Genomic DNA, 14,222 nt, shown 5'->3' on the forward strand with positions numbered 1-14,222 from the left:
CTACATAGAATCATATCTAAGGGAAGTAGAAAACTGACTTCAGATGTATGGAATGTACTCAATTCGTCGTAAGCTACAGATACTAGTGCTATAATATACAAAATTATCGGCTATGGCAAGTCAAGCATACATACTTATATTATACATACATATGTGCAAATATGCATATATATCGACAAAAGACAAAAGTCCATCATTTTCTATTAGTACTCAAGAAACGAGGACACTGAATGCAGATGGAACAAAGTTTGCATCATTTACTGTGTACGAACATCCTTCTAAAAGCAAACGCATATATAAATTCGCCCCAAGCATAAACTTCTCAATAGCTCTTCCTCTACCCTAACAGAAGCACCCCCAAATATTTTTCTGCGCAAGTACAAACAAACCTATTCGCTTCAATAAATCGGTACACTAGCGAAGGAGAAATAAAGGGAAAGTTGGAAATTCCATTTCGGTCCAAATTTCTTCTACTTATTTTGGTTTTGATGGAGCTGCCTGACGCGTGTGTTCGGTAATCATATGTAGAAACTTAAAACGTGTCTCCCTGTAGAAATTATCTATATAAGGAAGTTCGTTTTAGGGCAATTAACATTGTGAAGTTATTCAAGAAGATAGTGGCGATGTTTTCTTGGCACTCTAATTTGAGCAACCGCACGATAGCCCTTACGATTTTAATCTGTGTTTTTATACTATATTTTTCCTACTCGTTCAATTCGTGCCTAATATCAAGCATAAATAAAACATTCAAGAAAGTAAGTTTATTTTAAATGAAGGAGTTTCTCATAATGAATTCACATTTTCTGGTAATTTCAGATTCCTATCCGAAACTATCTATCTCCGGTCGTGACCACGGAGCCGCCAGAGATAAAAATCTTAGGCTCAATCGTGCGCATAGTTCCGCTAACCTACAATTACAGCGAAATAGATGGTTCGCCAAAATATCGGTTTTTAAGGCAACAAGGACTTCGGCCCTCACGTCACTTGCCTGATGCCTTAGTAATAGGCGTGAAAAAAAGTGGAACACGTGCCCTGCTTGAGTTCATCCGACTACATCCCGATGTTCGTGCTGCCGGTTGTGAAGTGCATTTTTTCGATAGACATTACGCAAAAGGACTTCACTGGTATCGCCGTCATATGCCGTACACAATTGAAGGGCAGATAACGATGGAGAAGTCTCCAAGCTACTTTGTGACTAAAGAAGTCCCACAAAGAATCCATCACATGAACCCTGGAACCAAGTTAGTTAATGAGTCTTTATTGCGTTATATTTGTAGGTATTATACTATATATACTCGTACTTCTTGTAAATCTGAAACGAAAGTCGTTTGGAGCAATTTTGTTTTTTAAGATTTTGTGTGAAACAAAACCTGATTAGAATCGATTCGACGTCTGTCTGTCTGTCAGACCCGATTTATTCAGACACGGCTGGACTACATGTAGCGAATTGCGTCATTTTGTATGAAGTTAAAAGGGGTTCTCCCCATACATGCAAAAGAAGGATTCAACATTTTTTTTTGCAAAATATGGCCAAGTGGGGTACCAAAGCCTCAATTAGTACTTTTCGAAACTGGTCCCATATTTGATATCGCGTGAAATGCAGGGAAGTTAGGGTTCAAAATATGACCCTCAAAAAGTGTAGCAGGTCTCATTCTTAAAACCTATCTAACCGAAAAATCTGAAAAAAATCTTAGAGGTTTACGAACGAAATCTAGGCCCCAAAATATATCCCAGAAACCTCTCTTAAGTTCTTGAAGTACAATTGAGCAGTGGTATAAGGGATAACCTAAGGCATAACTCTGAGAAGTTTGGAGGAAATCCAACTATTACCAACACCCTCTATAACAAAGTTATAGAGGGTGTTGTTGTTGAGACTTTGCCATGTTTTGTGAATTTCGTACATTCTAAAACGTGTATGACGTCAGCGTCACATATCAATTCGTGAATACCACAAAAAAGTCAACTCATATGAATGAAAATGAATGAAATTTTCATTGACACCAAAGTGTTGACCCCGAAAGTCGCTGCGGCTAAATTTGCGAATAACACGCGAATAACATTCTTTAATCACGCACAATGCTTATCGGATCGTTGCAATTGGATTAAGTGTGCAAGGCCTCGGTCTTGGAAGTGCACGAAACATTTTCAACTTTTCCGCACTGTCACTGGACACAGTTAGCCGAATTTTCTATGCGTCCAGAAAATGATCTCAGTTGTAATTGCAAGGAAAACCCCGGTTGCAAATAATACAAGGACCACAAACACGGTTTTGAGAACGATAGGCAAATTTCTTTTTCCATTAAACCTTAATAAAAAGCAAAAAGCTAAATTATATTCTTAGTCAAAAATTGCAAAAGCTGAATGGAAGGAGGGATTAACAATTTCCGCATTTCCAATTCTCAAAAACAGGAATATCTCCCTTTCCATCTGCTTGGAAAAATTTAAAAACGGCTTCACGTCCGATCGCCAAAGTTAAACATTTTTGGGAATAATATAAATGACTGGGCAACATTTGGGCCGCTCAATTATGAAATGTATATATTTAAATGTTTAGGTAAATATAGGGTCTACCAACAAAAATTTATCTTTGCGCTTGGGAGCTTATGCAGGGGAAGGAGGAGGTTCCCTTCATTAACCTAGATAAAAACCAACGGACAACGGCCCCACGAAATTAATAAGACTGACTAGGCTGACCCTGACCAATGTGCGAGGCCAGATAAAGCAGCAGGATCACTCTCAAGACCATTCGACATCAACAACGGTCTACGACAAGGGGATGCGCTATCATACGTCCTCTTTAACCTGGCCCTCGAAAAAGTGATCCGTGATGCTGAGGTAAATGCAAGAGGTACGATCCTCTTCAAGTCCACCAAACTACTGGCCTATGCTGACGATATCGACATCATGGGAAGAACCACCCGAGACGTACAAACTGCCTGCATCCAGATCGAGCAGGCGGCGCGAGATCTAGGGCTGCACATCAATGAAGGAAAGATAAAATATATGGTGGCAAAAACGAAGAAGAATAAGGATAGGAGAATACAACTTTGAGACCGTTGATAATTTCTCCTATCTAGGGTCGAAAGTCACAATAGATAACAGTTACGGTGATGAAATCCGCGCACGGTTGCTGTCAGCCAACAGAGCCTATTTCAGCCTACAAAAACTGTTCCGCTCGAAACGTCTCACCATAGGGTCAAAGCTCTTATTGTACAAGACTATGATCTTGCCAGTCCTCATGTATTCCTCGGAAACTTGGGTTCTTAGCAAGCAAAATTGCGAACTCTTGGCCGCGTTCGAGAGAAGAATCCTCCGAAGAATTTTTGGCCCCCTACATGAGGATGGACGATTCCGTAGCCTACACAATGACAAAATCTATGAGCGATACCATGACCGTCCAGTTGTGGAAAAAATCCGGCTCAATAGGTTACGGTGGGCGGGTCACTTAATCCGTATGGATGAGGATGATCCCACCCGAAAAGTCTATAAGGGCAATATCTATGGTAGAAAAAGAAGACGAGGCAGACCCTGCCTAAGATGGAGCGATGGCGTAGATCAGGACGCCAGACAGCTTTTAGGGATATCGAATTGGTGGACCTCGGCGCAAAACCGTGTAGTGACCGCGGCTACGCGACGGGAACGGAATCTCATTCGGTTCTTTCTTAATTAATTTTCTTAAACAATGCATTTAATAGTGTGCAATTGCTTTAATGTTCGCCGCAGATTGCACATAATTGAATGCGATCGAGCGAATTGATCTTGACAAGAGGCGAATGATTTGCCGCATCCGCAGGCGCATGCGCATGTTGCCGCAACATTGCCTAGCGAGTGAGAAAGGCAATCTAGCGGGAACTGAAGCGGTGCGCGAGGAAAAAAGAACGGGGAGTTTCGGTTTGGCTTTCTGAGAAGGTGGAAGGTTGGAGGAGCACCGGGGAAGAGCCGCGAAGTGAGACTAGGGAAAAGAAAAGAAGAAAGTGTTGAAGCGGTGCGCCAGGAGAGAAAAAAAGGAAAGGAGGCGAAGCGGCCCAGACGGGAGGGAAGAAGGAAAAGAAAGAAGAAGTGACAGTTGGAAGGAATTATTATGAATAAATTCAGGCCGACGAAGGCGAAGTACTTTACTTTGTGACGGGATTGATCGTGAGTGTCAAACATTGTGGAGAAATCCCAGAAAGATCTTCGCTAATAGGAAAAGACCGATGTGTACAGCTAAGAAACGTGTGAATTCTAGCATAATATGAGTAATCGTTTACGTAAGAGTTTAAGCAATACGCCAGCTAATAATATTTATATATAAATGAATTAATTTTTTTTATAATCGTTTTCCTTATAAAATTGTTTTTAGAACTTTGTACACCAGCCACAATCCGAGCTCGAAGTAACGTCCTTGGTGAGTGATTGTTTTTATTTTTCTTATTTTCTTATTTTTTATTTTTTTTTCTTGTTTTTCTTTTATTTATTTTCTTTTCCTTCGTTGAATTTTATCTTCATTTTCTTTATTTTAATTATTGTTATGAAATTGATTGGAACAATGAATATTAATGCATAAATAGTCTAATAGTAGTTTGAGGACTTCCTCCCTTTCGACTCCTCCCATCGGAATAGACACGTTGGTTTTTAGTAATGAAGCGTGAGGGATCAAAGCGCTCAAAAGACCCCCCCACATTCCCGAGCCTGGCTAGCACAGAGGCGTGCAAGAACGTGTCGACCGAGCACTTTGATGGAGCTTCAATCTTTGTGGGCGGACCTTCACGGTCAATTTAGCCAATTTGTTTAGATTTTTGGGATAGTTCTGCCCTCTAGGTCGTTATCGGCGACTAAGGATGATCGACCTGATCTCCTATACCCACTCTTATCATTACAAATGGCGCCCAACGTGGAGCCCAACATTTCCTGGATTCAGGCCTAATTTCGTATTTGCAGGTTTTCTGAATCAAGTGGAAGATAGCCTATTCCGGCTCACAACTTCGTTTGATGGTGTCGGATAGAGAATCAATAGATTCTAAATATTGTTCCCGGCTAGGCTCCACGTACACTTGCCTTCAGATTTCTAATTTAAGGTTTCACGCCTTTTCCCCGAGAAGCAAGTGTTCCTAAGCCTCAATTTCCTTTCCCACCTTTTAACGTAGAGTTTCCTGCCCTATCGTTGGTAGAATACCATAAGAGCTAGTCGTTTGCTGTGTTTGTCTTGAGATTTAACGTCTCGTAGGTGATTGGCTCCCAGAAGCCGCTGGATCTACGGGTCTTTGCGGCTATAAGCTGAAAGGTATTGCCGTCCGAGCTTCTGAGGAGTGTCCTTCCCTACCTTTATGTGAAACGGCTATCTCTTCGTTTAAGAATTTGAAGAAAAGTAAATATTCTTTCTTTTTCGTAGGGATGAAGTGACGGGTGAGATGGATCCTTGATGGAATACGGAGGTAGTCGGCTATATGCTGTGCCGTTCCGTCCTCAATGATCCATCTTCACTTTGTTCTCTAACTCCAGACGAGGAAGATTGAATTCTCGCGATCCCTTTTTGCTTGTTCTTTTGATTTAATATTCTGCGACGGGGAGCAACTCGATTGTTGTCTCTTCATGAAAAACACTGTGTGTGGAGGTTTTCTGCACATATGGAGTCGACAATTTAGAGAGAGGGGAGTCCTCGTAATTATTATTTTTTTTTTCTTTTCTTATCGTTCGATTTAGATTATTATATTAGTTAATTTTTTTTATTTCCTTTCCTTTGCCTTATTTTTTTTTTTCTTTTTTCTTCGTTTCTTCTTTTCGCTTGATTTGATCATTTTACTCTTTTTTATATATACTTCGTTTTTCTTCTTTTCGGTTATGCAACTTATAATTTCGCTTCTTTTTGTTTTTCTTTTTTTTTCTTTTGGACTTCCTTTTGGTCTTTTCCAATTTTATTTTATTTTTTTTAAATTTCAATAACAACATGTCACATCGACGAGAACACGGGTCTCGCGACCTTTATCGCCTTCCATCCACGCTACCTCCAGGTCAGTGGAGCTCAGCTGAACTTGACCTGCCAGCACTCCGTGACGACTGACGGTGGCATGAAGCGGCGAGGAGAGATCCTGTAGGTTGGGTTGATCCTTCCACGCGGGATGCTAGGGCGACGGAGGATTGGTTCGAGAGCAATTTGTTGCGCTTCGAGACTCGAACCCGAACACGCACTCAGTGCATCAGGCAGCTCAACATCAGCCTGCTTCAACTCGTGCAGTGCATTTTGAAGACAGACGTGACCATGGACAGAATAAAGATAATTTTTACATACATGACCATAGACGTGACATTGGTTTTTACGGACTTGACGATAGGTCCGGATCCGAGAACTTTCAACGACATGACGACAGATCCGGACTCGACTATATGTACGATTTTACTGTTTCTGACGATGACGATTCGCCGTATGGATGCCAGCCACGGCCGCTTAATACCAAATCAGCGGATCGTGTTTCCAATCCTGGAACTTGGTTTTTGATGGCACATCGAAAACTTTGCCTATCAACCAATTCCTCTTCCGCGTGGAGGCCTTGACCAACATAACCTTACCGGGGGATTTCGGCCTGCTGAGTACTTATGTACACAACCTTTTTAGAGACAGAGCAGCAGGTTGGTACTGCGACTACCACCAGTCTGTTGGACGAATCGAGTGGACCTCTTTTCGTGAGGCTCTTCGCCATGAGTCTAAGGATTCTCTAGTTGACTGGGATATCCTTGAACTGATGAGGGAGCGCATACAAGGTCCATCCGAAGATTTCGACAGTTACTATAAAGCTGTGCGTTCGCTAGCCAATAGGCTAGAAAATTCCTTAACGGAAGACAAGTTGGTAGAGTTGCTACGTCGTGGGTTAAGACCCGACGTTCAGAGGCAACTTCTCTATTTTCCGGCTAGTACGGTTCGCGAGCTGCGTAAGTTAGTGCAGCAGAGCGAAATTTTAGAGGAGCGTCTCTCAAGCAGGCTCTCTCACCAATTACACAGCTATTCTGCTGAATCTGAGGAGGGTGTTGACATAAGGAACATCTCAGGAAATCCTCAGTCTGAGATTCAGGATCGTGATTTGGACTTGGTCTGCTGGAATTGTCGGCAGATTGGACATTTGTTTGAAGACTGTTGGGAGGATCCCAAAGTCTTTTGTTTCGGTTGCGGGCGCCCGAACACTCATAAGCCCGTATGTCCGAACTGCCGAGTTCCAGAGCCCAGCCCCAGTCATCAGGGTGTTCCTGCATTGGACGCACGTGACTGCGCAGGCGTTGCGACAACGTCTTCCACAGTAACTCCGAAAGTTACCGTGTTGAAGCGTTCCGATGAACCAGATTTGACCTACCCGGATTTGACCTCACCATCAATTATTTCAAGAAAACCGATGCTTTCGGTTCTGAGGCCGTTGCACGTAAGACGGCAACAATATCAAGCGGTCAGAGAACGGATCTTCGGAGTAGCAGAGATGTCGACGAAAAAACCGAAGCGCTCAACTCTTCGCTTACGCCATTATTGGATGCGAATAATGCGCAACCGTCGTCTTTACTACTCTGCCATTCTCACGAGCCGGTCCAATAATGATATTCGCCCGTATGCGGATGTCGCAGTCTTGGGTGAGCGTGTTTCAGGACTGATTGATACCGGAGCCACTATAAGTTGCTTAGCTTCGGATTTCGCCCGGAAAATTATTAACGACGGTCGGTACAAATGGGAGAGATTACGCATCGATCTCAGGACAGCTGACGGAACTAGCCGCTCGACAGTAGGCAGAGTGTCAGCTGACATCACGTTTCGTGATCGGACGGAATCGATGTCGTTCCTCCTTATCCCGCCATTAACGCAAAATCTTTACCTTGGAGCTAATTTTGTGCGCTAGTTCGATCTCGCACAGGACTTATTTGTACCTTCCATTTGTTCAATCGAAAATGTCGAGAACGTCAATCAACACCAGTTGACGACACACCAGCGAGCAAGGCTCGAGGCTGTCATTGGCAGTTTTCCTTCTTTCGAGTCGGAGGGCTTTGAACGTACAAGTCTCACGACACACATCATCGATGTCGGCGGTAACAAACCGATTAAACAGAGACACTTCTCAGTGTTTCCCGCCATCGAAAAGCTCCTCTACGAAGAGATTGATAGGATGCTGGCTTTAGGAGTCATCGAAGAATCGCAAAGCGCTTGGTCTTCGCCAGTTACCCTTGTGGTGAAACCTGGTAAAGTGCGACTTTGCCTTGATGCACGTAAAGTGAATAGTGTAACAGTGAAGGACGCTTATCCTTTACCTCTCATCGAGGGGATTTTCAGTCGTCTCCCGAAGGCTAGATTCATTACGGGTCTAGATCTGAAGGATGCGTTCTGACAAATTCCTCTGGATGAGGCGTCCAAGGATAAGACTGCCTTCACCGTCCCAGGTCGGCCACTCTATCAGTTTGTGACCATGCCATTTGGGCTCTGCAATGCACCTCAAACCATGTAGCGACTGATGGATAAGGTCATCCCTGCCCACTTACGTTATCAAGTCTTTGTATATTTAGATGACTTGCTGCTTATTACAGAGACCTTCGACCAGCACCTGCTGCTCTGAAGCGAAGTGGCTCTCTGTATGAGACGCGCTGGCTTGACGTTGAACATCCGGAGGAGCAAGTTTGTCATGAAGGAAGTTCGATACTTGGGGCACATCATCGGTAACGGGACGATTTGTACCGATCCCGACAAGGTACACGCCATCAAAGATTTTCCGCGGCCGAAAACCGTCAAGCAACTACGGCGGTTTCTTGGGATGTGTGGGTGGTATCAGCGATTTGTGCCAAATTACGCTTCGCTGGCTGCACCGTTGACAGACATGCTTCAGAAGAAGCGTCAGTTTTGCTGGTCTGAGGAAGCTATCTCGGCCTTCGACGCTCTGAAAACGATTCTCTCCTCGGCTCCAGTTCTGCATAGCCCCGACTTCTCCAAGCCTTTCGCCATACATTGTGACGCAAGTCAACATGGTATAGGAGCGGTGCTGATGCAGAAGACAGAGGAGGGACATGAAGTTCCTATAGCATATATGTCGAAGAAGCTTACACAGCCTCAGCGAAACTACACTGTCACTGAGCAGGAATGTCTGGCAGCGGTGGAGGCAGTGCGCAAATTCCGAGCGTATGTTGAAGGCACCACATTCGAAGTGGTAACTGACCACGCTTCGCTCAAATGGCTGATGAACCAGTCCTCCCTTCACGGCAGACTGGCCAGATGGGCATTGAAGCTTCAAGGATTCTCGTTCATCATTAAACACAGAAAGGGATCACAACATCTGGTTCCGGATTCTCTATCTCGAATGTATTCACCAGCGGAGGTGGATGCTTTGGAGAGAAGTGGGAACAACGCAGACGTGGATTTTGATTCACCACATTTTCGGTCTGCGAACTATTTGCAACTAATAGAGCGTATTAGGAAGAATTCCAACAAACTCCCTGATCTGCAGGTGTGCGATGGATTGGTATACAAGCGAACCAATCATGCTTCAGGAGATGAACTGCAGGAACAACAGGCTTGGAAGCTTTGGATTCCAGAGGAGCTGACGATGGAGGTGATCACCCGTGCCCATGATCATCCTTTGAGTGCACATGGGGGGGTTGGTAAAACCTTGGGTAGACTGCAGTTGTGGTTTTATTGGCCTAAAATGGTTTCACAGGTCAAGGACTATATTCGCAATTGTGAAACGTGCAAGACGTCAAAAGCTCCCAACCAAACGCTCCAACCTCTAATGGGAAAAGCGCTCATCATCGATCAGGTATTTCAACGTTTGTATATCGATTTGATCGGCCCATACCCCAGATCTCGCGCCGGAAACATCGGAACAATAGTCGTTCTCGATTCTCTCTCAAAGTTTTCATTTGTGGAGCTGATTAAACGGTTTACCGCAAACGTGCTGACTGAATACTTGGAGAAGAGAATCTTTCATGTGTTTGGAATCCCTGAGTCGATCACGTCTGATAATGGGATACAGTTCAAATCCGTGGCTTTCAACGATCTTCTGAACCAGTATGGCATTCAACACATTTACACCGCTTTATACTCCCCGCAGGCATACGCCTCGGAGCGAGTAAATCGCTCACTGTTGGCTGCTATACGCGCTTATATCGGTCCTGATCAAAGAGTTCGGGATAACAAGCTGTCATCCATCAACTGTGCCTTGCGTTCAGCGAAACACTTCTCGATAGGGACATCACCCTATCACGTCGTTTTTGGGCAAAGCATGGTCACCCATGGGAGTACCTACGCCCTTTTACGACGCCTGAATGCCTTGCCGAATGCGACCTTGGAGATCTGTTCTCAGGATAAACTTGCTATTCTGAGAGCTGAGGTTCAGGGGCGAATCCTCCAGGTAAGAGAGACACAGGAAAGGGGTTACAACTTGCGATCCCGAGCTCGTGAATTTCAGGTCGGAGATGTCGTGTATAAGCGGCTCTTCAACTTAAGCAGTGCAGCAAATCGGTACAATGCCAAATTGGATCAGAAGTTCGTGAAGGCGAAGGTCATCGGCCGAGTCGGAACAGTTCAATACGAGCTGGAGGACATGGAGGGTCGTAACCTGGGCATCGCTCACGCGAAGGACATCAAGGCCTAACGTAGGTTTAGATCTCGGGCTGCCCTTCCTCATAAGCACGCCATCACTCAGTCGCTATCAGCAGTGAACTGAAGCGGTGCGCGAGGAAAAAAGAACGGGGAGTTTCGGTTTGGCTTTCTGAGAAGGTGGAAGGTTGGAGGAGCACCGGGGCAGAGCCGCGAAGTGAGCCTAGGGAGAAGAAAAGAAGAAAGGCTGGAGCGGCTGGAAAAAAAAGGAGAAGGTGGAAGGTTGGAGGAGCACCGGGGAAGAGCCGCGAAGTGAGACTAGGGAAAAGAAAAGAAGAAAGTGTTGAAGCGGTGCGCCAGGAGAGAAAAAAAAGAAAGGAGGCGAAGCGGCCCAGACGGGAGGGAAGAAGGAAAAGAAAGAAGAAGTGACAGTTAGAAGGAATTATTATGAATAAATTCAGGCCGACGAAGGCGAAGTGCTTTACTTTGTGACGGGATTGATCGTGAGTGTCAAACATTGTGGAGAAATCCCAGAAAGATCTTCGCTAATAGGAAAAAACCGATGTGTACATCTAAGAAACGTGTGAATTCTAGCATAATATGAGTAATCGTTTACGTAAGAGTTTAAGCAATACGCCTGCTAATAATATTTATATATAAAGGAATTAATTTTTTTTATAATCGTTTTCCTTATAAAATTGTTTTTAGAACTTTGTACACCAGCCACAATCCGAGCTCGGAGTTACATCCTTGGTGAGTTATTGTTTTTATTTTTCTTTTTCTTATTTTCTTATTTTTTTATTTTTTTTTCTTGTTTTTCTTTTATTTATTTCCTTTTCCTTCGTTGAATTTTATTTTCATTTTCTTTATTTTAATTATTGTTATGAAATTGATTGGAACAATGAATATTAATGCATAAATAGTCTAATAGTAGTTTGAGGACTTCCTCCCTTTCGAATCCTCCCGAAAGCCCACAAAATCATTTTGGATGACCGTGAAGTTGATCGAGATAGCTAAGACTCTAAAGATATCAAAGGAACGTGTTGGATAAGTGTTTGGGTATGGGAGTGCCGGCGAGTTGACGGTTCTGAGCCGTGTTTGAAGGTTTTTCTCCACAAAAAAATCTGAATTTATGCGTCGATATGTGACAATGAACAAAACATGCCTCCACTATTTCACACCAGAATCAAAACTGTCGCCATTTGAATGTACTGTACTGTTTGAAAGATGAATTCACAAAAAAACGGCCCCATTTGAAAAAAAGAAAAGTGCTATTGCATCGGAGCTATACACCGTATCACAAATCAATGGAAACGATGGAAAAATGCATGAATTGGGCTTCGAATTGCTTCCACATATACCGTATTCTCCAGACCTGGCCCTCAGCGACAAATGCTCGGTACTTCGATGATGAAGAGGTAATCATGGAAACTAAAACTAAAGACAAATCTTACTAACGAATCGAATGGTATCAAAAAATTTAATGACCGCTAAAATCATTGTATGGCCCCCGAAACAACTATTAACTATCAAATTTTAACAAAATGTTAGTCTACAAACTTTCCAGCACACCTGGTACTGACAAAGATGAGATTTCATAAATCGTAGATTTGGATATCCATTCGCTTTCATTGACTTGAAGAAGGTTTCCCAAACCATTAATATAAAATGTATCAAAAATACCTAAAATAAATTAATATGTAGCTCTTTTATCAAAGGAAATAAGGTCCTAGTTACACAATTTGAGTACGTGAAACAATATCGTGATTACTTACGAAACGAAAAGCGTAGACCTAAGAATCGAAAGCTTCAGTCCGCCATTTTCATTAACGCATAAGACTGCAGCAAACAGTTACTAATTTACCTTAAGGAATTAAGCCATTGTAGATATTTCAGAAAATCGATCTTTTCTTTTTCTTCTTCTTATTACATAACTTTTTGTTATAAATAATTTTCGGGCAATTTTTTGGAAAATGGTGTGTTTTTTTTTAATAAAAATCGACATATCGATCCTATATTTCTCTGTTGCTTAAAAACAGACCTTCTGTTTCTCCACGCGCAACATTTACGGCCTGGTACATCTACGTAAGGTTTCCTTCACTACAGCTCATAAAAAATATTTAAAGTTGTGTATAATTTCAATATTCACGTCCATTTCAGGTTGCTAGTCGTTGTTCGCGATCCTGTAACCCGAGCAATTTCTGATTATACCCAGGCGACAAGTAAGAAAGCAGATATGAAAAAATTCGAAGAATTGGCATTCATAAATGGTTCTTATGAGGTAGTGGATACTTCTTGGGGTCCTGTAAAAATAGGTGTCTATGCTAGACATTTAGAACGATGGCTCCAATATTTTCCTTTATCGCAATTGCTCTTTATCAGCGGTGAACGGTTAATTGTCGATCCTGCTTTTGAAATTGGCAGAGTTCAGGTAAGTAAAGACGATTCAAGCTCTAATATGAGGAACTTTTTAATTACCACGTGCTTTCCAGGATTTTCTTGGCCTGAAACGAGTCGTGACTGAAAAACACTTCTATTTTAACTCAACTAAGGGGTTTCCGTGCTTATTCAAATCGGAAGCTCGCTCAACGCCTCATTGTTTAGGGAAGACGAAAGGCCGAAATCATCCTTACATTGACCCTGCCGCTATCGATCGCCTCAGAGAATTTTATAGGCCTTTCAATAATAAATTTTATCAGATGACTGGGATAAATTTTAGTTGGTTGTGAAAAGTTAAGTTTAAACCTCGAATTTGTATATATGTAGTTTAAATTGACTATTTTAAACGACTTTGCAATCGATAGCAAAGTGCCAAACACCTTTTCCGTAAGCTCAAACGATTGCATATCAATCCATACATAGATTACATATTACACAAAGAGTCTGCTGCTCAATATGCTGTAACGTATACATCGCCTTGTAAATTAGAATAACGTTTTCTACTGTAAGCAGAAAAAGTTTGCTATTCATCGAAACGGTGACCCGAATTTTATTCAGATTGTTTATTACCTCAAGGGAAATAAAGATGTTCGAAAGCTATACTGAAAGCAACCACATGCACTAGGAAACACCAAAATCAATCATTTACAATATCCAAAAAAAAGTAATATGAATCAGAGCAACAATTTAATTTAATTTAATAATAATAGAGCAATCATTTCATCACGTAATTTTTCTAAGGAAATCCAAATATGAGTTTTGAGTTTCCCCCAAAATTAATTTAAAGTTTGATGACTAAAAATAGAATGAAATAGAAGTGCATTTCGGTGGCTTTTAATCCTACTGTTGTAGTCGAACTGCTTTTTAAATGTCAATACCTGCTTTGCTATTATTTTTTTGTTACTTGTATAAATGTAAAGGTCTCCCATAAAGGTCGGGAAGAAAATGTGTGCGAAGTAGTGGGATCTTTCCTTCCGTCACCTTATACTCAGTAATGACAACGATCAATACTTCCAAAAACCAGTCCTATTTGAATAGATATAGAAGTAATGAATTATATTTTGGAGTTTTATTTATATACTTGACAAGTTAAATGCATGAAATATAAGTGCGACGGGCTTTATATAATATATATTTATCCCCCAAGAAAATGCATAGAATGTCGTTACAAACATGATGATCGGATTAAGTCACAGGCCTCGGAGAAATGCTAGGGCGTCCACCTCAGTCGACGCGGCAGGACGGGCCC

General features: G+C 42.3%; 1 protein-coding gene across 1 annotated transcript; it reads left to right on the forward strand.

Moving 5' to 3' along the window:
- Window positions 1-383: 383 nt before the first annotated feature.
- LOC119657320 (heparan sulfate glucosamine 3-O-sulfotransferase 3B1) lies at window positions 384-14,022 on the forward strand. Its single transcript, XM_038064180.1, has 4 exons — window positions 384-755; window positions 817-1,241; window positions 12,695-12,965; window positions 13,027-14,022. The coding sequence occupies exons 1-4, from the start codon at window positions 624-626 to the stop codon at window positions 13,261-13,263; spliced, it is 1,065 nt and encodes a 354-aa protein (XP_037920108.1). The 5' UTR covers window positions 384-623; the 3' UTR covers window positions 13,264-14,022.
- Window positions 14,023-14,222: the final 200 nt, after the last annotated feature.

The sequence above is a fragment of the Hermetia illucens genome, chromosome 5, assembly GCF_905115235.1.
Source record: "Hermetia illucens chromosome 5, iHerIll2.2.curated.20191125, whole genome shotgun sequence".
Lineage (NCBI taxonomy): Eukaryota > Metazoa > Arthropoda > Insecta > Diptera > Stratiomyidae > Hermetia > Hermetia illucens.